The following is a 24,305-nucleotide window of genomic DNA, read 5'->3' as shown; positions in this document are numbered from 1 at the left end:
TTGGCGTGTGGGACTGCAGCTTTGATGATAAGTGGTGACTCCACAGTGTGTTCCGACTTTTCTAAAGAAGGCAGTAGCCATGGTATTTAGGAGACAAGGGTCACGTGGGTTTGCTTTAGTTTAGAAACACATGATCTAACTTTCACTTTATTGCTTTTCTTAGGTTCTAAGTCACTCGACTTTGCCCAGGCGCCGCACAAAATACCCAATGGTTATAGCAAAATAAGGCATGCACTCGCGCACACCCACGTAGGCACACAGTATCTCTCTTTCTGCTCCTCTCTCTCTGTATCTGTGGCCCTCCAGTCCTCTCTCTCCCCCATCGTTCTCGTATCTCTCCTTCTCGTTCCCTGTCCTCTCCCTATTTTCGTCTCTGGCTCTCTGACGCGTTCTCTCTGTCTCTCTCCGTTACTCGCTCCCCCTCCCTCCCTTACTCTCTCTCTTCCTCTCTGTTACATAAACGCCCTAAGAATGTGACTTTGATATTTTTAGTGAAGAAAGCACTCCTCTGACAGTTTCTTTGCTTTTCCTTTTCAGGTTTTCCTGGAAGACGCTCATATATGCTGCGGCAAACATAATGTGCAGCCTGTCAAGGTTTTTCTTAACAAAATCATACAAACCTATGAAATGATGATTGTCAGGCATGGGTAAGATTACTATAATACCTCCTACTTATGTTATCATGTTTCTTCCATGGGTATTTTGGCAGTACAATTTTCTGATTCATAATAGTGCGTCCTGTACAGCGGGCAAGAGTACGTAGCCATGTACCATATCCGGTTCAAGGCACATATAATCTATTAAAATTTAGATTAGAGGGTGTGAGACTGCGACTGGTTTACAAACACGTCACATTTCAATGTAGTCTGAACATAGATGTAGTGTTTTTTAGAGGACTAAGGCAAAGTCATATTAATCGGCCACGCGTTGAGGTATGCTTGGCCCTGGCCCTTCTTGTCAACTGCCACCTACAGACAACCGGAGCAGGAAGCATTACAAAATACAAGGGACTTAGCTGAAAGGCTGACCATGACATCACCTTAAGGGATAACAAGACAACACAAGCAAACAACCTTATACCACAGCCTAGTCCTAAATCCCGCTGAGGGCTGGGTAGTGCTGGATCATGAGTCACCCCTAGTAGGTTCTCGATTGGTTGAGATTTCACAAAGGACCTTTGAAGAAGATATCATGTGTCCATTTCCACTTGATGCAGGCTCAGCACAGATGCATCTGAGACTGACTGTCTGTTGTTTACAGTGATAGGAAGGAGCGGGATCCAATTTGATCTCGGATCCGGCAGTTATTATTGGCCCGCTGTAGAGATGGCTTGAGTGAAATGTGCTGCTGGTATCCTAGTGCAGGTTGCCCATACTGGGGCACATTCAGCAGTGCATTCAGCAGTGCCTGCACTTTTGTATGCTTTGGTCCAGAACAGAAACTTAGCGGGGATGAGTAGGGAGTGTTGTCTTGTGGGTCTTAAGCCCAAATGTTAGATGAATGAAGGACTCTTTTATTGACAGGGTCACCTGACCGATGACAGCTGTGTTGGATAGGTGTGTGGTGGGAGTAAAGCCAGACCCCTGGGAATGGCAGGAGGTAGCTACGTGACAAACACTAGTATGTGTCCAGCAGGACACTACAGAAAGAGGCATCCTAGGTGCTCTCTTGTTTTCAGCTCCTGTGTGCCCCAACTCAAATGCCTCTCTTAAAGGCTCACCAGCACTTCTTTGTTTAGATTCTAATCCTGACTGCAAACTAGCCGGAGCCTAATGCCTTCATGCCAATGCCATCCATGAAACAAAGACAATCTGACCGCCGCTTTACAAGTACTTTTTGGATGTAGCTATTTGACCTTTTCAAGCCCTGCATGTAAGAGAATGTCTACTGCATTAGTCTATATGAGTAATTTCTAGGGGTGTGCGAAACTCTTAATTATCAAAAAAATGGTCAAAATGCAACTCGTACTAAAAATAAATACCTGAACTGTTCTGTAATTTCGAGTTGATTTCCGGTCACTCATGTTCAAAACACTGGCGCTTGTAGTTTTGCGCTAAAAAATTACCTGAACGGTCTGCACACTTAAAAATATATCTGAAATGTGTGTTGATCGCGCACGTCAAAAGCCATCTGTAATAACCATAGAAGCGATGAATATGAGGCATCACTACACCATCCCCACTGGCTGCTGCATCCAAAGCCTGATGCAATTTTTCCATCCAGAATCACTGGCCGGAAAAGTCCGGTATGGTTTTCCCAAACACCGAAAAACCTACCAACTAATAAGAAATTCCAAATCATAATTAGGCCCATTATCTTTTGAAGTGAGAACGGGTAGATGGCTAGGTACTGTGTGCCTTTGAACGGAAATGAGTTAATCCAGTTGAAGACTAGGTCTTTCATCCCCTTTTAAAATACTTGGTGTAGAAAAGTGCAGTGTAGGCAATGTAAACAAGCATTGGCATAGCCAATAGGTCTCGCCTTTGGGACCTTATAAGTGTTTAGCCATGCAACAGTTGCATAACTAAATACTTATAAGGTCCCAAAAGCGAGACCTATTGGCTATGCCAAGCGGGCATGCGGCCGCGAAAGTGAAAGTGATCGCGATCAAAGTGGCCGTGGGGCCACGAAAGTAATCGCGGTAAAGTGCGGCTTGTGCGCCCGCGCACATGCACTGTAGCCCCAGGCTGGCCTGGTAGCACTTTTTGGAGCCCTCTCAATAAGTCTCGCCAGACCAGCGCATGCGCTGGGTCAGGCGAGACCTAAAAATGTCTAATAGTGACTAGGACTCCAGATATACAACTCAGCTGCCAGGCATTTTAGTATTAAAGCCCAAATGGTCTCTCGGTCTCTGAATGCCTAAGAAAATATACATCCTATTGGTGTACTTTTGCATATTTAAAACATGTAACTTGATTCATGAACTACATTTAGCCTTTTAAAGAACTGGATGCCTGGTGCAGTGGAGCGCTTTATAGGCAAGGAAAATAAAACTTGCAATTGGCATTTAATTAAATCTCCAAAGCACTTGCAATTGGCATTTAATTAAATCTCCAAAGCACGTGCTCCATACATGAAATTGTCAACAATGTTTTTGCACCAGTTTTTATTCTCAGCCTGCTGCTGTCACTGGCTGTCTATTAATTGAGCTCTCAGTCCAGCAGTTGGCTATCTGACTGCAGCCTTCACTTGTCTACCATAGCTGTGATGGTAAACAGCCTCCCTGGTTTGTCACAGAGTTTAATATGCACCCTACATAATTATGCAGGATTCACTGTGCTATCAAACTGCAATTCAAATCAGTTCAGGATTAAAGGCACAGAGCAGTACTGCTTCCTTAATTGCACTGTACTGTGCTGATCACATTCAAATACCCATTACTCGTTCCCTCTGTGGAGCAATAAGTCAGGGGGATTCATATTCAGGCAGGTGACAGGGCCAAGCCCTTAAAAGTCAGTTATGCAGAAAGCATGGCTGGTTTTATTCACGTTAATGAAATCAGTGAAATGAAACTGTAATAGATTTATCAAAGCTCAGATGGATTTGCTGTAAATCAGTTTGATTCAGGCAATCAAACTGGACAATAGAGATGGGTTCCAGCCCTAGCCGTGGATGTCAGACAGCAGCATGTGAGAAGTGCTGACATTCCTCGTGTATGGGTCTCCTGCACATGGGGCCTATTCCCAAGGCGCTGCATTTTATTTGGTGCCTTAAGTATGTGACAGAAGTGGATAAAACCTACAGCCGAATCATTGCACAAATTGTTTTATGCCTCTTTTCAACTCGGACAGTAATAGCTTTTTTTCCTAGGGTTGCCATTTTTTTTTTTTTAAGTTGTCAACATTTGAGATGCCTAAATTTCTGCGTCAATAACAGGTCACCTTGTAGCTCCTGCACGTGTCCAGTCGTTATTTAATAATACATTTTTTTAAAAAGGTTCATTCTTCGCCGTTGCTGTAGGAAACCAAAATTCAAATATGTCCAGAAAAGGTGCCAAATGCACCGGAGTCTGTGAAAGTGACGAAACTGCGAGTGATCGATGTGCACAGACACAATAAGTTATCCATAAGAGGGCATTATAAGAGCATAAACTAAGGACTGTGAAAAGGCATCCTTTGAAAACAACAGTGTGGCACCTTTCTTTAAATACATCTGCAGATTGCGAAACACTTAATGCCAGACGCATTGATGAATAAAACGCCCAAAAAAGCGAGCACATGAACTATATGACAACGACGACCTCAGTTCGTCAGCAAGTATCTACCAACTAAAGTTGAATCCAGGAGATTTAAAACCAAATTATAAAAACGTGCAAAACTAACCAATGACAGCAAGAGACTAAACACAGGGTGCACTTAGCTGTTTGCAAACCTCAGCACGACCTCTGCAGATTAGAACTCGGATGATTTGCATAAAACCATGAATGCAAAACGAAAAAGTTTTTTGTGATGGGAACTGTACAGTTATTCTCCGTAAAATGCCCGATTATGTGACTGTTGGGAAGCAGCAAAGAAAAGAGCGCTCCGAGACATAAGTCAGCCGGCCCATTTCAGCTGTACATGTTCTAATCGATGCATACAGCCCCGCACACTTCACCCTTGTTGGGGAGTGAAAGCTGAAATCTTAGCGAGCGAGCAGCCGGAGACGCGATATGTGGTGGGGGAGGGGGAGTAGCGGGAGTTGTGTGTGCGCGTGCGTCATCGCGATCGCTCTGAAAGCGAAAGTGATCGCGATGACGCACGAGTTTTCAAAGCACTGCTGAAGGCTAGCGCGCGTGCACGTTCGCGTGAACGCAAGCGCTAGGCCAGCCAGCAGCGCTTTGAAAACTCACATACAAAATGTCTCTCGCGAGACCTAAAAAGGCTGTGAATCAGATTTACAGGGTTAGCTCCAACACCGGCTCATCGAGGCCTCATCGGATGTAAAGCACCTCTGCTTGGGTGGCAGCCTGAATGCTGTGCATTGGTCTCAAGCCATTTTGATGTCTTTCAAAAAACACATTATTTTTAAAATGCTTTTGTATCACTATAGACACAGAGCTTGGAAGTAGCTAAGATGGATAGGGTCTTTAATTACCATTGTCATACTGGTCCTGTGTAATGCAAAAATCAAATCTACATTTCCTATCTGTTTATAAATGTTCTTTTGTCTCACAGTTTTATGCTGGTTGGAGAGCCTTTTGCAGGGAAAACCAAAGTTCTGAATATCCTCGCTGACACCCTGTCACTAATGAATGAACATGGCGCTGATGAGGAGAAGGTCATTTTCAGGACTGTGAATCCCAAATCGATTACCATGGGCCAACTGTTTGGGCAGTTTGACGCGGTATCACATGAGGTATTGTATGTCACTACTCCTTTACAGATGTGTGCAATAAAAGAAGAATTTTTGTAAACTTTTATTGTTAAAGTTCTTTTTATTAAGTGATACAAAGCGAGAAATTGTGCAAAGCACCTCACCACATCACAAGCATATATCAAGAGGTAGACTAAAAGCATCAGAACATCAATACATTACAGATATAGATCCCAACCGTTGTTTCCCCACTTGGTAACTGGAGCACCAGCAATGTAGCCGTTGAGGAGAAAATGCAGTCACACCTGCATGAGTGAGGGAGGTACACAGGCCCCCTCTGTATTTATTCAAGTTGCCCCAAATCTTCTCCCACTAGTTTCGGCAGCCCCTGCCTTCATGAACCACCTCCTCACCCACCAATCCATGTCGCGTAGGAAACTTCTTAGGCAGGGTGCCATTTCCGCCCCCCACATTCGAGCAATATTGAGCTTGGTGATCACCAGTCCCAGAGTCATCCAGGTTTGTTCCATACAATTCAGAAACATCCCAAATATTGAGCAAACACCATTTGTCCAAGAGTGGCATATTACTGCCGCACAGACTGTTCATACAAATGACCACAGATTCCCAATTGGGCCACACTGCAGGGCAATCCCAAGTGATTTGATAAAAGGAGCCCTGCTGCCCACACCGCTGGCCGCAGTTCGCATCTGTTGCCCTTCCCATTTTCATCATGGTGGTGCACGAATAGTATGACCTGTGTAGTATCTTAAGCTGTACCAAGCAAAACCTAGAGCTAATTGCTATCTCTCTTGAGGAGGCAAGAGCTTCAGGCCATTCGTCATCCTCCAGAACTCCCACATCCAGGTCCCAGGGTTCCCACAAACATTGGAGAGTGTCAAGGGAATTGTTAATCAGTTTGCGGTATGTGAGTGAAGTCGCTTGTCTGGGCATATCACCGTCAAGCAGTCTGTCCTCCAAAGGAGAGGATTCTGATGGATACATCTGCCAGTGGATTCCTCACCTTGTGAATATCCCCTGCGCCAGCAACATTCGGAAACTTTTGTAGCAGTCCACGCCGATGAGGTCGAAGACGACGTCACAGAGACACGGCTCCGCACGCGACTCCGCTGACGTCACCGGCTCCATAAGAAGACCTCGTCGGCGTGATGACGTCAGTTCCTTTTTTTCCGTGCCGTCGACGCCAACGGATTTCGGGAATCGTTGATAGTAGCTTTTCTGATACTTTGTGTATTCTTCTGGTTTTCTTCTGTTTCTCTTCGAGAAGATGTCGACAAGGAAGTCGGGTTTTAAGCCCTGTCGGGAATGTGGCAAGCACATGTCGATTACAGACCCACATGAAGACTGTGTTTGGTGTCTCTCATCCGACCACAATGTGGATAGTTGTTCTTGCTGCCGCCAGATGAGCTCCAAAGCTCTAAAAGAAAGGGAGGCGAAGCTTTTCATCGCCAGGATGAAGAAAGAGAAGAGAGGTAGGAGGAAGTCCAGGTCGAGGTCGGCGTCTAAATTGACTTCGGGGCATGCTTCGAGAGGCAAGAAGCATAAGAAGAAGAGGAGGCATTCTTCTCCTCATCACTCCGATAAGAGTTCGGCTCCGAAGTCGAAGTCGCCGGCTCGGCGTCGGAGGGAATCTGTGTCTCCTTCTCCGGTCCCGACCTCACCTCCAGTTCCTTCTTCTCCAGTGGCTTCGTTGGCTCCGGCTTCATCTCCGGTTCCGGTGATATCCGCGACGCCGGCTCCATCACCGGCTCCGGATTCATCTCCGGCTCCGTCTCCGGCCCCGGTTGAGGATCTTCCAATCCCGGGTGAGCCTGTGACGCCGCTAATTCCACCGTCGGCGCCGGCAGGCCCGAGTCCGGTGATGCCTGACCAGTACCCTGCATTCCCTGGACCGGGTCAGGACCCCTCGCATTATCTAAATGCAATGTATGGGGTGTTTTCGAGGGCCATGTATACCACTGGTGCACCTGCGGGTCCGATTGGTCCGATGACTTTTAACTTGGGAGTGCCACAGGTCTATCCTCAAGCTCCATTCATGCCGTTCTTTCAAGCGGCGTCTTCCCTCTTCACCGGCGCCGGCTCGACCTCGTTCGACGCCAGCTGCTCCAGCGGATCCACGTTCGACGCCGCGGCCGGCGCCGTCGGATTCGAACACGGCGCCGCCGACGCCGCTGGTGCGGATTCGATCCAGAAGGGAGGCGCAGAGAGTGGTGGATGAAAGGAGGTATCTTTTGCAGGAAGCTGAAGGGGGAGAGTTGGTTGACTCTGATGAAGTGTTTGAGGAGCTAAAGGAGGCAAGTGGGCTGGATTTGTCTCCTGAGTGGGAAATCACTCCGCCATCAGATGAGCCCTCAAAGGATGCAGCGCCGTATCATGCGGTCATCAGGAAGGCTGCTGAGTTGTTAGACCTCCAGTTACCAACCACGGAGTTCAGGTCTAATATTCTTACTGAGGTGCTGCATTCGCCTACTGCAGTCTCGGAGCCTTTGTTGCCCTTTAATGAGGCCATTATCGACCCAGTATTAGAGGTATGGCATAAACCTTTTTCAGCTCCCGCGGTCTCTAGGACAGTCGCAAGGAGGTATAGGGCGGCTCCAGGGGATCCTGAGTTTTTAACATCGCACCCATCGCCTGAGAGCCTGATGGTTCAGGCTGCTTGTTCGGGAAGATCCAAGGGTGCCTTCCCTCAGGTTCCAGGGGACAGAGAGGCCAAAAAGATGGACCAGTCGGCCAAAAAAGTCTTTTCTCCAGCCAGCATGGCCCTAAAGTCAACAAACGCAACTTGTCTGTTGGGGCGCTATATCCATGCGCTTATGGACTCAGCAAAAAAATTGGCACCAAAGTTGTCGGAGGAGGATAGGGCCGGCTTCAATGAAGTTTTGACTGATGCTCAGGCGGCTGCACGACAGGTAATTCAAAGTGGACTGGACACAGCAGACTCAGTTGCCAGAGTTATGGGGTCTTCTGTTGCCACCAGGAGGGGTGCGTGGCTAAAGTCCTCTAAATTCTCCCAAGATGTGCAGTCGGCTTTGTTGGACCTACCATTTGATGGGTCTGGGTTGTTCGGCAAGAATGCGGATGCTGCTCTCGAACGCTTCAAGGAGAGCAAGGCTACGGCAAGGTCGTTGGGTCTTCAATCCCAGCCAAGGGGATCTTTCAAGAAGTATAGAGGCTTCGGAAGGGCGACTTTTCGCTCTTACAGACAGACCCAGCAACAGCAGCAACAACAACAGCAAGGCTCTTTGTCCAAGGGTTACAGAGGAAGAATCAGGGGTCGCTCACGTGGTCGTCAACACTCCTCCGTTTCCTCTTCCTCTTCAGCCCCTCCCACCACCGCAAAACAGCCCTAGATCCGACATTCTGGATCATGCTGGTCCTGTGGGGGGCCGGCTTACCCATTTTCTACAGGATTGGGAATCTGTAACTACAGATCTCTGGGTTCTGGATGTTGTAGAAAATGGGTACGCCCTTCCTTTTCGGGAATTCCCTCCAAATTACCCTCCTTGTCAAGGTGCTTGCTCGGAGGACCACCGTCTTCTCCTGCAGGAGGAAGTCCTGAAGTTGTTTCAGAAGGGTGTGATAGAGGTGGTTCCAGAGCAGGAGAGGGGTCAGGGATGCTACTCCCGGTATTTCCTGATTCCGAAAAAGGACGGCAGATTGCGTCCGATATTGGACCTCAGGATCTTGAATTTTTATCTGAAGCAAGAGAAGTTCAAGATGCTCACCCTTGCGCAGGTTCTTCAAGCGCTGAATCAGGAGGACTGGATGGTGTCCATCGACTTGCAGGATGCGTATTTCCACATCCCCATCCTGAAGTCGCACAGGAAGTATCTTCGGTTTACGGTAGGATCGCAACATTATCAGTTTGCGGTCCTTCCGTTTGGTCTTACTACTGCACCCCGAGTCTTCACGAAGGTGATGGCAGTGGTGGCAGCCCATCTCAGGAGGTCGGGGATTGCCATTTTCCCCTATCTGGACGACTGGCTGATCAAAGCGGAGTCGCCGGAGAAGGTGCTTCATCATCTGCAGGATACAACTCAGCTGTTGTTCAAATTGGGTTTCTCGATAAACGTGCCCAAATCTCACTTGGTGCCCTCTCAGCGCAACCTGTTCATAGGTGCGGTACTGGACACTACTGTGTGTCGAGCATTCCCTTCTCCTCAAAGGATTCTTGCCATACAGGAAATGATTCCTTTATTTTGCAATGGAGCGGTCGTTCCAGTCCTGAAGGTCCTTCGCCTGCTCGGTCTGTTTGCTTCCTGCATCCTGTTGGTCAACCATGCACGCTGGCACGTGAGGGCGCTCCAGTGGTGCCTCCGCAAGCAGTGGTATCAGCACAAAGGAGATCTCAGGGAGTCTGTGAGGATCTCCAGAGAAGCTGCAGCGGATCTATCTTGGTGGAGCATGGAGGGCAATCTGTCCCAAGGAAAGCCCTTCCATCTACCTCCATCGGTGGCCACGGTGATAACGGATGCATCCACCTTAGGGTGGGGTGCTCATCTGGGGGATCTGGAGATCAAGGGTCTTTGGTCTCCAGAGGAAAGGTTCCTTCACATCAACCTTCTGGAGTTACGGGCGATACGTTTGGCGCTCAAGGCCTTCCTCCCTTCCCTTCGCGGTCAGTCTGTTCAAGTCCTGACGGACAACACTACCGCGATGTGGTATATAAACAAACAGGGAGGAGTGGGGTCTCTTTGTCTCTGCAGAGAGGCCCTGCGTCTATGGTCCTGGGTTCAGGACCATCAGATTTGTCTGATGGCAAATCATCTGGCCGGGGTTCTGAACGTACGTGCGGACAGCCTCAGTCGGCAGTTCTCCGCCGACCACGAGTGGAGGCTTCATCCAGAGGTAGTTCGTCACGTCTTTCGGATGTGGGGAACTCCTCGTGTGGACCTGTTCGCCACTCACGAGAATGCTCACTGCCCGTCATTCTGCAGTCTCCAGTATCCGATGCAGGGAGCGTTGGGGGACGCGTTTCAGTTGAGTTGGGGCTCACGACTCCTTTACGCGTTTCCTCCAATACCCTTGATTCCTCGGGTTCTGAGGAAGATTCGCCAAGACCGGGCCAAAGTTATATTGATCGCCCCGGATTGGCCAAGAAGGGTGTGGTACACAGATCTTCTCCACCTCTCCTCGTGCCCTCCGCTCCTTCTCCCTCTGAGGGCAGACCTCCTCTCGCAGTTGGAGGGGCAGGTTCTACACCCCCACCTCCAGAGCTTACACCTTCATGCCTGGAGATTGAACGAGTTCTTTTTCTCTCCCACCGGATGTGGTAGATGTAATTTTGTCTGCCAGACGTCATTCCACCAAATCCATATATTCCTATAGGTGGTCTAAGTTTGTACTTTGGTGCGGAGAGAAGTCCATTGACCCTTTGAAGGCTTGTCTATCTAACATCCTTCAGTTTGCCCTTTCTCTTGCTCAGCTTAGGGGTTATTTATCGGCTTTGTCGGCTTTCCTTTGTTTGCCGGATCAGCCGTCGTTATTTAAATCACCTATTGTTCTTCGTTTTCTCAAGGGTCTCACAAACAGGTTTTCTCCTACTCCCTTTATTGTGCCTCAATGGGACTTAAACCTTGTATTAACTTATCTTATGGGTTCTCCCTTTGAACCCTTACACAAGTGTCCCTTGAGACTGTTGTCCTTTAAGACGGTTTTCCTCATTGCAATCACCTCGGCAAGGAGGGTAAGTGAGCTTCAAGCTCTAAGTTCAAAACCCCCATTCTTGACCATTCATGCTGAAAGAATGGTACTCAGGACCAGGGCTGCGTTTTTGGCTAAGGTGGTAACTCCCTTCCATCTGGGGCAATCCATTACCCTTCCTTCCTTCTATCCTCCCCCTCACCCTTCCAAAGAGGAGGAGAGACTTCACCGCTTGGACCCTAAGAGGGCGGTGAGCTTCTACCTGGACAGGACAAAGGACTTCAGAGTTGATGACCAGCTCTTCGTGGGCTTTGTTGGCTGCAGGAAAGGTCGAGCGGTGCACAAGCGCACCCTTTCCAGGTGGATTGTCTTGTGCATTAAGATCTGCTACTCCCTGGCTGGTAAGGAACCTCCAGAGGGTTTGATAGCTCATTCCACTAGAGCTAAGTCTTCCACTTCTGCTTTGTCTAGAGGTGTTCCTGTGGAGGACATTTGTAGGGCGGGAACTTGGGCCTCCCTCCACTCATTTGCAAAACATTATTGCTTAGATACTGAGGTGAGGAGGGACGGACACTTTGCTCGTTCCGTCCTTCAGAACTTTTTGGTATAGAAGGGTGGCCACCCTCCTCCGGAGGTGGGGACTGCTGTGGAATCTATTCAGAAGGTGAGGAATCCACTGGCAGATGTATCCATCAGAAGAACAAGTTACTTACCTTCGGTAACGCTTTTTCAGGTGGATACAGTATCTGCCTGTGGATTCCTCACTGACCCACCCGCCTCCCCGTTGTCCATCCTTCTATACCTATAGTTCTGTTGTTGGTGTTTCAAAATGTATTTATATCTCTCAAGGGCATTGTGTTATTTCTTTTGCCTTTCTGCTTATTCTCCACACTGTGTGTGTGTTGATCTGCATATTGTGTACTGTGTAAACTGTGTATATATTGCTGTCAGTCCGTCCGTGTGCCTCGAAGGAACGGAAAAAAGGGGCGGAACTGACGTCATCACGCCGACGAGGTCTTCTTATGGAGCCGGTGACGTCAGCGGAGTCGCGTGCGGAGCCGTGTCTCTGTGACATCGTCTTCGACCTCATCGGCGTGGACTGCTACAAAAGTTTCCGAATGTTGCTGGCGCAGGGGATATTCACAAAGTGAGGAATCCACAGGCAGATACTGTATCCACCAGAAAAAGCTTTACCGGAGGTAAGTAACTTGTTCTTTAGGTAGATTCTCTCCCTGGGGAAGTGCCACTCTGAGGGCGTGTCGGACCTGTATAGTGTCGCTGTAAGTCAGTGAATGAAGCAACGTCTCCCACTTTGGAAAGACCAATAAGATTCTACTTGTCAAACCCAGGTTGCCTAATTAGGGTGCCCAATACTTCAAAATCCCACAAGAGGGTGACCTGGGTTATTTTACCCTTTCATCCCAGGGCTGCACGTGTAGTGTACCAGATTGTAGCCGTGACCACCGTAGGTCACTGTAGTGTCAAGTGTTGAGTCTTGGTGTAGAGACCCCTAAGTATCCACTGGGTTGTAAACCTAATCGGTCCATACAAAATGCGGGTTGATCCGTAGGGAGGTGCACCCATTGATTAATGATCGCAAGTTGAGCGTCCCAGTAGTACTTCCGGATGTCGGGAAGCACTATCCCTCCATCATACCACCCCTATGTGAGTTTGTTTAAAGCACTACACTCTGGACCCCCATCCCATAACAGCGTTATGAAGGCCAACTCTATGGCTTGAAAATAGGCCGCTGGGATCGGGCGTGGTGCATTGTGTAATACGTAAAGAAAGCGAGGCAGGGCTATCATTTTAAATAGCGCAGCCCTACAGTGTAAAGACAATGGCAGGGACCTCCAGTGCTGCACATCACTCTTAAAGATGTGTCAGGGGTGCTTGTAAGTTTTTTTTGTAGAAGAGGGTCGATTCGGCCATAACAAAGATTCCGAGATAGCGGAACCCATCAAAGAATACCTGCGTTTCACATTCCTGGGGCAACTCTGCGGCTGGCCAATTCAGAACGTAGACCAGCGACTTAGCCCAATTAATCACATATCCCGAATAATGACCATAAAGAGTGAGTATGTGCATGAGTCTATCAAGGGTGAACCAAAAGTCTGCCACATACAACAGGAGTCATCCGCATAGAGAGAAATTCTATCCTCGTGCTGTTCAGTCCACCGGAGACCACAAACCAGTGGATCCATCCTGATGCAGGCTGCTAACGGCTCCAGAACAAGGGAGAAGAGTAGTAGGGAAAGTGGGTAGCCCTGTCTGATGCCCCGCCAAGGGCTAAATATTCTGGACTTCTCCCCGTTAACATTGACTTGTGCTAGGGGCTCAGTATAGATAAGTCGCACCCACGCTACCTAGTTGGGCCGAACCCCATTCTGGTCAGCACCTCAAAAAGGAAGGCCCACTCGACTGTTTTGAAAGCCTTACAGGCATCCAACAAAAGGGACTACAGCATCCTCCTGAATTCTGCCAGCACAGCCGAGCACTCAGTGAAGTCGCCGAAGATGGAGGGCTGTACTGCATCCCGGCATAAAGCCAGACTGATCTGAATGGACCAGCTTGGTGATAATTTGGATCAGCCCAGAGGCCAAGAGTTTAGCTAGGATTTTGACTTTGGCGTTAAGAAGCAAAATCGGCCTGTGCGAAGCACAGTTGTCTGGTGGTTTGCCCTCTTTATGTACAACTGTGGTGGCTAACCTCTGATCCCTCTGAAGAATTCCTCGCTCTCTTCTTTCTGTAAACCTTTGCAAGAAGTATGGATTAAGTCTCTGCGCCACAAGCTTATAGAGTTCTATTGGCATACCTTTGGGGCCTATTGCCTTGCCTAAGTTCAGTTTTTGAATAGCCCGGCAATAAAATCCACCCAGTCTTTAGTGTGTACTTTCTGTGTGTCTCTAAACTTAACCCCGTATTGCTCAGTGGTTAACCCAAACTCATCTATGAGTGCGCTCTTTAAGACTTGGTAATTATCTGCATCTTCTACCCTCACAGTTAAGAGTTTGTCTCTACCTTTATTTGTAAAGGAGAGCCATGGGATTGCTTCCCACTGACCTGTACCTTACAGGCCCTCTCTAGAGCAGTGATCCATTTATAGATGTCATAACTTTACTGGTAAGGAAGGACTATCCTACTCAAGTTCCAAGTATCAAATCAGTGTTACCTGACCCTAGGTTCACTAGTGCTGCCATCATGTTATCCTAATTCCAAATTCCTCTTAGATCTCTGAACTTCCAGGGCCTCCTTATCTTGGGCCAGCTGCTCTTTTTTGAGCCTGAGCTTGGCTCTCTCAAGTTTGAGTAGATGGTATTCCCTTTCTAATGAGTCTTCCCTCTTGCTTGAGTTGGAGGTCCCTATTGAAGAGGAAGAGGAGGCTGAATTAACTGAGGAGGACCTGGACCTCCCCCGAACTCTTTGTACCCTCCCAGGAGGAATAAAGGGGGACCAACCTCTAGGGCCTTCCTCTGTACCATCAGTATTATTCCCTGGGGGACTAGTGTTCACCAACGAGGGATCTTTATAATCCTCCTGGTCATGCTCAGAAGTAGGGTCACTGGGGTTGGTCACTCTGTGACTCCTCCTCTGGTGCATCGCCACCCTTCCCTAAGATATCCTGCCCATGTGACCTATCAGGATTTTGTAGGTCATCCTGCAGGAGCATCTATAAGAGCTGCTCTTTGGTAGGGTTACTACCAGTCCTAAGTTTCCTAGCTGGGCACAGGGTCCTAAGCTCCTGGAACTTAAGACTGCAGTATCTACAGTTCTGATCGATACATCTGCCAGTGGATTCCTCACCTTGTGAATATCCCCTGCGCCAGCAACATTCAGAAACTTTTGTAGCACTCCACGCCGATGAGGTCGAAGATGACGTCACAGAGACACGGCTCCGCTCGCGACTCCGCTGACGTCACCGGATCCATAAGAAGACCTCGTCGGCGTGATGACGTCAGTTCCCTTTTTTCCGCGCCGTCGACGCTAACGGTTTTCGGGGACTCTCTCTGTAGCTTTAGCTGGATACTTTGTTTTCCTGCTGGTATCTCTCTTTCTTCTTGTCTGCAGTTGAAAGATGTCGACTAAGAAGTCCGGGTTTAAGCCTTGCAGGGAGTGCGGTAAGCACATGTCGATTACGGATCCGCACGAGGACTGTGTCTGGTGCCTTTCATTGGATCATGATGTCGAAGGATGTTCTTGCTGTCGCAAGATAAGCACAAAGGCTCTGAAGGAAAGGGAGGCCAAGTTATTCATTGCCAGGATGAAAAAGGAAAAAAGAGGTCGAAGAAGATCGAGGTCGAGATCGAGGTCGGTGTCGAAGTCGACGTCGGGGCATGCTTCCAAGCCCAAGAAACACAAGAAAAAGAAGAGGCATGGATCTGAACATCGCTCGGACAGGGATGCGGCTCCGAGATCGACCTCACCTTCTTGACTTCGTAAGGACTTTGTGTCTCTTTCTCCTGTCTTTGTTCCTGATTCTCCTGTTGGCCTGACATCACCTGCGGCTTCACCGGAGCATTCTCCGGCTCCGGTCCCGGCTCCATCTCCGTCGCCGGCTCCGGCTCCATCTCCGTCGTCGGCTCCATCTCCGGTTCCAGTTGAGGAAGTTCCAGCTCGGGACGAGCCTTCGACTCCGCTGGTTCCACCGTCGGCGCCGATCGGCCCGAGGCCGGTGATGCCTCAGCCTGAGCCATATCCTTCATTTCCAGGCCCAGGTCAAGATCCGACGCATTATTTAAATGCGATGTATGGGGTCTTTACCAGAGCTTTGTACCCCTCTGGAGCACCTTCGGGTCCCATGGGTCCAATGGCTTTCAACTTGGAGTTCCTCAAGCTTACCCTCAAGCTCCCTTTATGCCATTTTACCCAGCGACGCCGTCTTGGCATTTACCAGCGCCAAGGACATCGACGCCGCTTCCATCTTCACCGGCGCCGGCGCCGGCTCGACCTTGTTCGACTCCGGCTGCCCCTCTGGATCTGGGTTCGACGCCGGCTCCGGTGCCGTCTGATTCGGTTATGGCGCCACCGACTCCTGCTGTGAGAATCAGATCCAGGAGGGAAGCTCAAAGGGTACTAGAAGAACAAAGGTACCAGATGGAAGAAGTGGAAGAAGGTGAGCTCAAGGAATCTGATGATCTGTTTGAGGAGCTGAAAGAGGCTAGTGGCCTGGACTTGTCACCTGAGTGGGAGATTACTCCTCCTACTGATGCTCCTTCAAAAGATGTGGCTCCCTACCACTCAGTTATTAAAAAAGTGGCTGAGCTTCTGAATCTGCAGTTACCATCTGCTGAGTTTAAACCGAACATCCTCACAGAGGTTTTACATTCTCCTTCCTCTGTATCGGAGCCCTTGCTTCCATTTAATGACGCCATTATTGAACCGGTCATGGAAGTATGGCGTAAGCCCTTCTCTGCTCCTACGGTCTCTAAGGTTGTTGCAAGGAGATATAGGGCGGCTCCAGGGGACCCAGACTTTCTGACTTCCCATCCTTCTCCGGAGAGTCTGGTGGTTCAGGCTCCCTGTTCTAAAAGATCTTCAGGTGCCTTTCCCCAAGTCCCTAGTGACAGGGATGCAAAGAAATTCGACCAGTCAGCCAAGAAAATCTTCTCTTCTGCCAGTATGGCTTTAAAATCGACAAATGCCACCTGTCTTTTGGGCCGATATATCCATGCTCTAATGGATTCAGCGAAACAACTGGCCCCAAAACTCAGAGGAGGATAGACTGAACTTTAATGAGGTGCTATCCGACACTCAGGCGGCTGCACGTCAAGTAATTCTGTCGCTAGGATTATGGGCTCTTCTGTTGCCACAAGGAGGGGTGCGTGGCTCAAGTCATCTGAGTTCTCCCCTGATGTGCAGGCAACGCTCCTGGACTTGCCTTTTGACGGCTCTGGTCTTTTTGGTAAGAAAGCTGATGCTGCACTGGAGAGATTTAAAGAGAGCAAAGCCACGGCCAAATCTCTGGGTCTGCAGGATCAGTCTAGGGGTTCTTTTAGGAGGTACAGGGGCTTTGGAGGATCGTCCTTTCGTACTTACAGGCAGCCCCAGCAGCAGCAGCAACAGAACACCCTGTATAAGAGCTACAGGGGCAGAATCAGAGGTCGTGCTCGAGGTCGGCAGCTCTCCTCCTCCTCCTCCTCTTCCTCTGTCCCTCCCACCACCGCAAAGCAGCCCTAGATCCACCATTCTGGATCATGCTAGTCCTGTGGGGGGCCGGCTTACCCATTTTCTTCAAGATTGGGAATCGGTTACTACAGACCTTTGGGTTCTAGATCTTGTAGAAAATGGGTACACCCTTCCCTTTCGGGAATTCCCTCCAAATTACCCTCCTTGCCAAGGTGCTTGCTCGGAGGACCAACTTCTTCTCCTCCAGGAGGAGGTCCTAATGTTGCTTAAAAAAGGTGCGATAGAGGTGGTTCCCGAGCAGAAAAGGGTCAGGGATGCTACTCCCGGTATTTCCTGATTCCGAAGAAGGATGGCAGGCTGCATCCAATCCTGGACCTCAGGATCTTGAATCTTTTTCTGAAGCAAGAGAAGTTCAAGATGCTCACCCTTGCGCAGGTTCTTCAAGCGCTGCAACAGGAGGACTGAATGGTGTCCATCGACTTGCAGGATGCATATTTCCACATCCCCATTCTGAAGTCGCACAGGAAGTATCTCCGTTTTATGGCAGGGTCGCAACATTATCAGTTTGCGGTCCTTCCGTTTGGTCTTACTACTGCACCTCGAGTCTTCACCAAGGTGATGGCAGTGGTGGCAGCCCATCTCAGAAGGTCGGGGATTCCAGTTTTCCCCTATCTGGATGACTGGCTGATCAAAGCGGAGTCACCAGAGAAGGTGCTTCATCATCTGCAGGATACAACTCAGCTGTTGTACAAATTGGGTTTCTCGATAAATGTGCCCAAATCTCACCTGGTGCCCTCTCAGCGCAACCTGTTCATAGGGGCAGTACTGGACACAACTGTGTGTCGAGCATTTCCACCTCCACAAAGGATTCTCGACATACAGGAAATTATTCCCTTGTTTTACAATGGAGCGGTCGTTCCAGTCCTGAAGGTCCTTCGTCTGCTCGGTCTGTTTGCTTCCTGCATTCTGTTGGTAAACCATGCACGCTGGCACATGAGGGCCCTCCAGTGGTGCCTCCGCAGGCAGTGGTATCAGCACAAGGGAGATCTCAGGGAGTCTGTGAGGATCTCCAGAGAAGCTGCAACGGATCTGTCTTGGTGGAGCGTGCAGGGCAATCTGTCTCAAGTAAAGCCCTTCCATCTACCTCCATCGGTGGCCACAGTGATAACGGATACTTCCATTTTAAGGTGGGGTGCACATCTGGGGGATCTGGAGATCAAGGGTCTTTGGTCTCCAGAGGGGAAGGTTGCTTCACATCAACCTTCTGGAGTTACGGGCGATACGTTTGGCATTCAAGGCCTTCCTCCCTTCCCTCCGCGGTCAGTCGGTTCAAGTCCTGACGGACAACACTACCGCGATGTGGTATGTCAACAAGCAGGGAGGAGTGGGGTCGCATTGTCTCTGCAGAGAGGCTCTGCGTCTCTGGTCCTGGGTTCAGGATCATCAGATTTGTCTGATGGCAAATCATCTGGCCGGGGTTCTGAACGTGCGTGCAGACAGTCTCAGTCGGCAGTTCTCCGCCGACAACGAGTGGAGGCTCCATCCGGAGGTGGTTCGTCACGTCTTTCGGACGTGGGGAACTCCTCGGGTGGACCTGTTTGCCACTCATGAGAACGCTCACTGCCCGTCATTCTGCAGTCTCCAGTATCTGATGCAGGGAGCTTTGGGGGACGCGTTTCAGTTGAGATGGGACTCGCATCTCCTTTATGTGTTTCCTCCCATACCCTTGATTCCTCGGGTTCTGAGGAAGATTCGCCAAGACCGGGCCCAAGTCATATTGATCGCCCCGGATTGGCAAGAAGGGTGTGGTATACAGATCTTCTCCACCTCTCCTCGTGCCCTCCGCTCCGTCTCCCTCTGAGGGCAGACCTCCTCTCGCAGTCGGAGGGGTAGGTTCTACACCCCCACCTCCAGAGCTTACACCTTCATGCCTGGAGATTGAACGGGCAACCTGAATTCTTTTTCTCTCCCACCTGATCTGGTAAATGTAATTTTGTCTACCAGACGTCATTCCACCAAATCTATCTATTCCTATAGGTGGTGTAAATTTGTTCTTTGGTGCGGAGAGAAATCTATTGACCCTTTGAGGGCTTGTTTATCCAACATCCTTCAGTTTGCTCTTTCTCTTGCTCAGCAAGGCTTTGCTGTAGCCACTGGAAAGGGATATCTGTCGGCTTTGTCGGCTTTCCTTTGCTTTCGGGATCAGCCGTCATTGTTTAAATCACCTATTGTTTTACGATTTCTTAAGGGCCTTACCAATAAGTTTCCGCCTACTCCTTTTATTGTGCCTCAATGGGACTTAAATCTTGTCTTAACTTACTTGATGGGTTCTCCCTTTGAGCCCTTGCACAAGTGTCCCTTGAGGCTGTTGTCTTTCAAAACAGTCTTTCTCGTTGCCATTGCCTCGGCAAGGAGGGCAAGTGAGCTTCAAGCTCTGAGTTCGAAACCCCCGTTCTTGACCATTCATGCTGAAATAATGGTACTCAGGACCAGGGCTGCTTTTCTGCCAAAGGTGGTAACTCCTTTCCATCTGGGGCAATCCATTACCCTTCCTACCTTCTATCCTCCCCCTTCCAAGGAGGAGGAGCGGCTTCACCGATTGGACCCTAAGAGGGCGGTGAGCTTCTACCTTGATAGGACTAAAAACTTTCGAGTGGACGGCCAGCTCTTCGTGGGCTTTGCTGACTGCAGGAAAGGCAGAGCGGTGCACTAGCGCACCCTTTCCAGATGGATTACCTTGTGCATCAAGATCTGTTACTCTTTGGCCGGTAAGGAACCTCCAGAGGGTATAAGGGCTCATTCTACTAGGGCTAAGTCTTCTACATCTGCCTTGTCTAGAGGTGTTCCTGTGGAGAACATTTGTAGGGCGGCAACTTGGGCCTCCCTCCACACTTTCGCAAAGCATTATTGGTTGGATTCCGAGGTGAGGAGGGACGGACAGTTTGCTCATTCCGTCCTTCAGAACTTTCTGGTATAGAAGGGTGGACACCCTCCTCCGGGAGTGGGACTGCTGTGGGATTCTTTTCACAAGGTGAGGAATCCACTGGCAGATGTATCCATCAGAAGAACAAGTTACTTACCTTCAGTAACGCTTTTTCTGGTGGATACAGTATCTGCCTGTGGTTCCTCACTGACCCACCCGCCTCCCTGTTGTCCACCCTTGTATGCCTACAATTCTAATGATGGTGTTTCAAAATGTATTTGTTACTGTCAAAGGCAGTGTGTTATTTCTTTTGCCTTCCTATGTAATCTCCACACTGTGTATGATTATGTACTGTGTATACTGTGTATATATTGCTGTCAGTCCGTCCGTGTGCCTCGAAGGCACGGAAAAAAGGGCGGAACTGACGTCATCACGTCGACGAGGTCTTCTTAAGGATCCGGTGACGTCAGCGGAGTCGCGAGCAGAGCCGTGTCTCTGTGACGTCGTCTTCGACCTCATCGGCGTGGAGTGCTACAAAAGTTTCCGAATGTTGCTGGCGCAGGGGATATTCACAAGGTGAGGAATCCACAGGCAGATACTGTATCCACCAGAAAAAGCGTTACCGATGGTAAGTAACTTGTTCGACTGAGCCACTCTGGACTCAACAATCTGAGACATTATACTAGGTGTAGTGTGGTGTAGTGCACCTACCTACCCTAGTGATTCTAAACTTCCAAATATTGGAGAAAGGGTTGTGCTAAGACCCTTGACAACCAATCCAAAAAGTTCAGTAGAACCTATTTGACAATAGTATTTTATATGTGCCTTGCTAGTGATGGTTTTTCATGTAACCTTCATCTTGATTAAGTGGTAAAATAGTGCAGGCTTTAATCCCAACGGTTGCACACCAGTGTAGAAGGCTGGCTTAGTAGATGGTTCCCACTTATAGGAGTGATGCACCTTGTACTAATCCAGGCAACCCTTATGATGATTTTAGTGTTCTTTGATAACCATAGAAATCTCTCAAAGTGGTAGCTGTGGAGAGCAGACTTCAGGCTTATCTTGAAGGAGTGTAAAGCAGTTTGTTTTTTCACATTTAATTTACAGTGTATGTTAGATGTAAAATAACCACACAGTGTCTGTCAAAAATAAGTCCAAAAATTACACAACACAGTCACTAATACATTGGTATATCTTCTACCCGGAGATATCAACAATACACATGAAAATACATGAAAGAAATCAGGTAAATAGCACAAATATACACTGGTTGCTAGGGGGAGACCAAACCATATACTAAAGAAGTGGAATGTGAACTGCAAAGAAGAATGGGACTTGGACCAAAGGACTCAGAGGGGCTGGGGGAACAAGGAACCACCCAAGGTAAGTACTCAGGAACCCTACGGAGGCTGTGTGCAGAGTGGAAACACTGCGTTCCCAACGGAAGTCTATGGAGAAGTTACAGTTGGCGATTTAAAGAAGGACCCTTCCCATAAGACCCTGAAGAAATCCTTTGGAGGATGGAAGGTTGGAGAGCCACTTTACCCGTCGATGCCCCTGTAACCAGGTTACGTGCACCAGGGAAGCCAGGTGCATAGGGTTGAAGTGACGTCGGACCCTCCTGTTGACTACAATGGAAGACATAGGAGAAAAGGCCTCTGGAGAAGTTCTTGAAGAAGTCCGGTGGAATCCAAGGGTGGATTCTTGAAGAGGAGAACATGCAAGCAGAGGGGACAGAGTCTATCCTGCTCTGAGGTGGCCAGGAGGCACTGAGACACAATGCCTACCGAAGTGGGGAAGTGCAGGAGTTGACAGTGACCTTGTTTCTGCAGCTTTGAGGACCAAGCGACACTGAGGAAGACCAGGAGCCATGCACAAGCTGTCTCACGTTGGATGTCGGTGTCTAGGTGGTTGGTGTCTGACAGGAGCACCAATAAGCTTGGTAACCGCAACTGTTGTGAACAGCGTATCGAAAGTGTCCATAATCCTTTAAGTCTTGAGTTGCAGCTACACAAAGGGCTGGGGTCAATACAAGATGATTTGATTGATGACATCATCATGACAAATGATACCCGGCGGGTTAGATGGGCCGAGTGTCTGGGTAAGCCCGAATCTATTAATAAAATGAACGACTTGGTCAAAGAAGCAACAACTGAAATGCTGGGGCAGTCAGATTATGAGGATTGCTGCAGTAGGGTTGTCCATATTCACTCGACCCTTTTTTTTAAACTTAGTACATTTTTTAGTATTTCTAGGAAAAGGCACCCTGGTAAGGGGAAAAGAAAACAGGAATCATGGTATGATAAAAATTGCAGGATTGCTTATAAATCTTTAGCTGACGCAGTGCGATCCACCGATAGGGAAGCTATAAGGGCGGCAAGGATTTATTACAAAAAGACACAAAATGTAGCGAAAAAAACTTGGGACACCAAATACTGGGAGGAGTTACTGGCAGCCAGTAAGTCCAGAGATTCGACGGACTTCTGGCATCTTGTGAGGTGGGGCATGGTGAACCAAAAATCAGCCCCGGTCAATCATGTCCCGCCAGAACAATGGGTCAAGCACTTCAAGTCCCAGTTTGCCAATACAAATAATGTCCCATTATCCGCCCTAGCCTCTCTTAGTCCTCCTCCGCCAGTAACTACGCTAGTGTTCACCAAAAAAGATGTTGAATGTGCCCTTAATCTAATTCCCAAGGGCAGGGCCCCGGGCTTAGATAAAATTCCTGCAGATCTGTTCTTGTATAGCAGATCTGTCTGGGTCCCTTACATTGAATTATTGGCGAACACTCTGGCCAAAGGCACCATGGTGCCGGACATATGGCGGGGAGCAGATCATACCAATTTTTAAGAAGGGTGACCGAGCTGACCCGGGAAACTACAGGCCAATTAGCCTAATAGCCTGCATCCAGAAGGTTGTGGCTAGAATGGTACTTCTCAGGGTCCAGACCTGGATTGAGGAATCGGGAGTTATGTCCACTTTACAGGCTGGTTTTCGACCCCTGACCAGCACGGTGGACCAAGTTTTTAGATTTTCCACAATATATTGGAAATGGGTGGTTCTGGGGGTGGCACACTATATGCAGCCTTTGTTGATTTAAAGGCAGCATTTGACTTAGTTCCGAGAGATAGGCTGTGGAGAGCGCTCCATGAGCAGGGCATCCCACCTGAATTACTTGCAATTTTGATTACATTACATGAAAACAATTATGCGCAGGTCAGATGGGGCAATCAGAGTCAGGTGACTGACAGCTTCCCAACGGATAGGGGTGTCCGGCAAGGATGCGTGCTGGCACCCACACTATTCACACTATATATAAATAGAGTTATAGATTATTATAGGGACTCTATTACCGATCCACCCAAACAGAACGGCATCCCCGTCCCCCTTTTAATGTTTGCCGACGATACCCTCCTACTATCAAAGACCCAGGAAGGGTTACAGAAGGCAATAGACTGCTTTGAATTTTGCAATGACTACGGCCTTTCTGTTAATGTTTCCAAAACTAAATTTATGACAATGCACAGGCATAGGAACATTAGGGGTAGAGTTTTCATGAATGGGGAACCATTAGAGCAGACTGACAGCTTCAATTACTTGGGTATCACATTGGGCTCCAGGTTACAGTGGAAGCCACATGTGGCCCATCTAATCTCAAAGCATGCGCAACTATCCGGCGCTTTGTTAAGAGAATTTAAGTTATCAGCCACTAAACCCATAGCCCCAGTATTAAAAATCTATGACTCGAGAGTAAGGTCTTCCATGCTGTATGGAGCAGAATTGTGGGGGTTGTCTGAAATAGCAGGCTTACAAAAAGCACATAATAGGTTTCTTCGCTGCATAACAGGCCTCCCACAATCTACACCATTAATACCCCTTCGCATGGACTTGGGGTGTCAGAGTCTAGAAAATATATGTAGATTTAGACCAGTTGCCTACTGGAGAAGACTGTGGGTTACCCCTGAATTGAATCACTATGCATTAGCACTTTTGGAGACGCGCAACATGGATTCTGGGGACAAAATTCCATGGTTTAGAAAGGTAAAAACTCTCTTAAAGTCCCTAGGAATGGGGGATCTTTGGGACAATCCACAGGGGACATCATTTCCTACTAAATTGGAGCTGAAAGAGGCTTATTGGTCACTCATATCCCAGGAGGAGTTCCAGTCACACACTGTTCCATCACATACAAAGGTTTTTTTGGAGCTGAAACATACTACTGGGTATGAGCTGTACTGGGATTTGATCACATTGCCTCTTGATAGGAAATTATATCATCAGTTCAGGGTAGGTACTC

General features: G+C 48.6%; 1 protein-coding gene across 1 annotated transcript in view; it reads left to right on the top strand.

The window, feature by feature from the left end:
• The window catches only part of DNAH12 (dynein axonemal heavy chain 12), a 1,449,067-nt gene that overhangs the window by 478,562 nt on the left and 946,200 nt on the right, over positions 1-24,305 (top strand). Inside the window, exons 30-31 of the mRNA XM_085624669.1 lie at positions 538-647; positions 5,157-5,337. Coding sequence (XP_085480795.1) covers positions 538-647; positions 5,157-5,337 — 291 coding nt within the window. The remainder of the gene's footprint in view (positions 1-537; positions 648-5,156; positions 5,338-24,305) is intronic.

The sequence above is a fragment of the Triturus cristatus genome, chromosome 9 (genome assembly GCF_964204655.1).
Source record: "Triturus cristatus chromosome 9, aTriCri1.1, whole genome shotgun sequence".
NCBI classification, from domain to species: domain Eukaryota; kingdom Metazoa; phylum Chordata; class Amphibia; order Caudata; family Salamandridae; genus Triturus; species Triturus cristatus.
The sequence above is the reverse complement of the archived record's forward strand: the minus strand, read 5'-3'. Positions and strand labels throughout refer to the sequence as shown.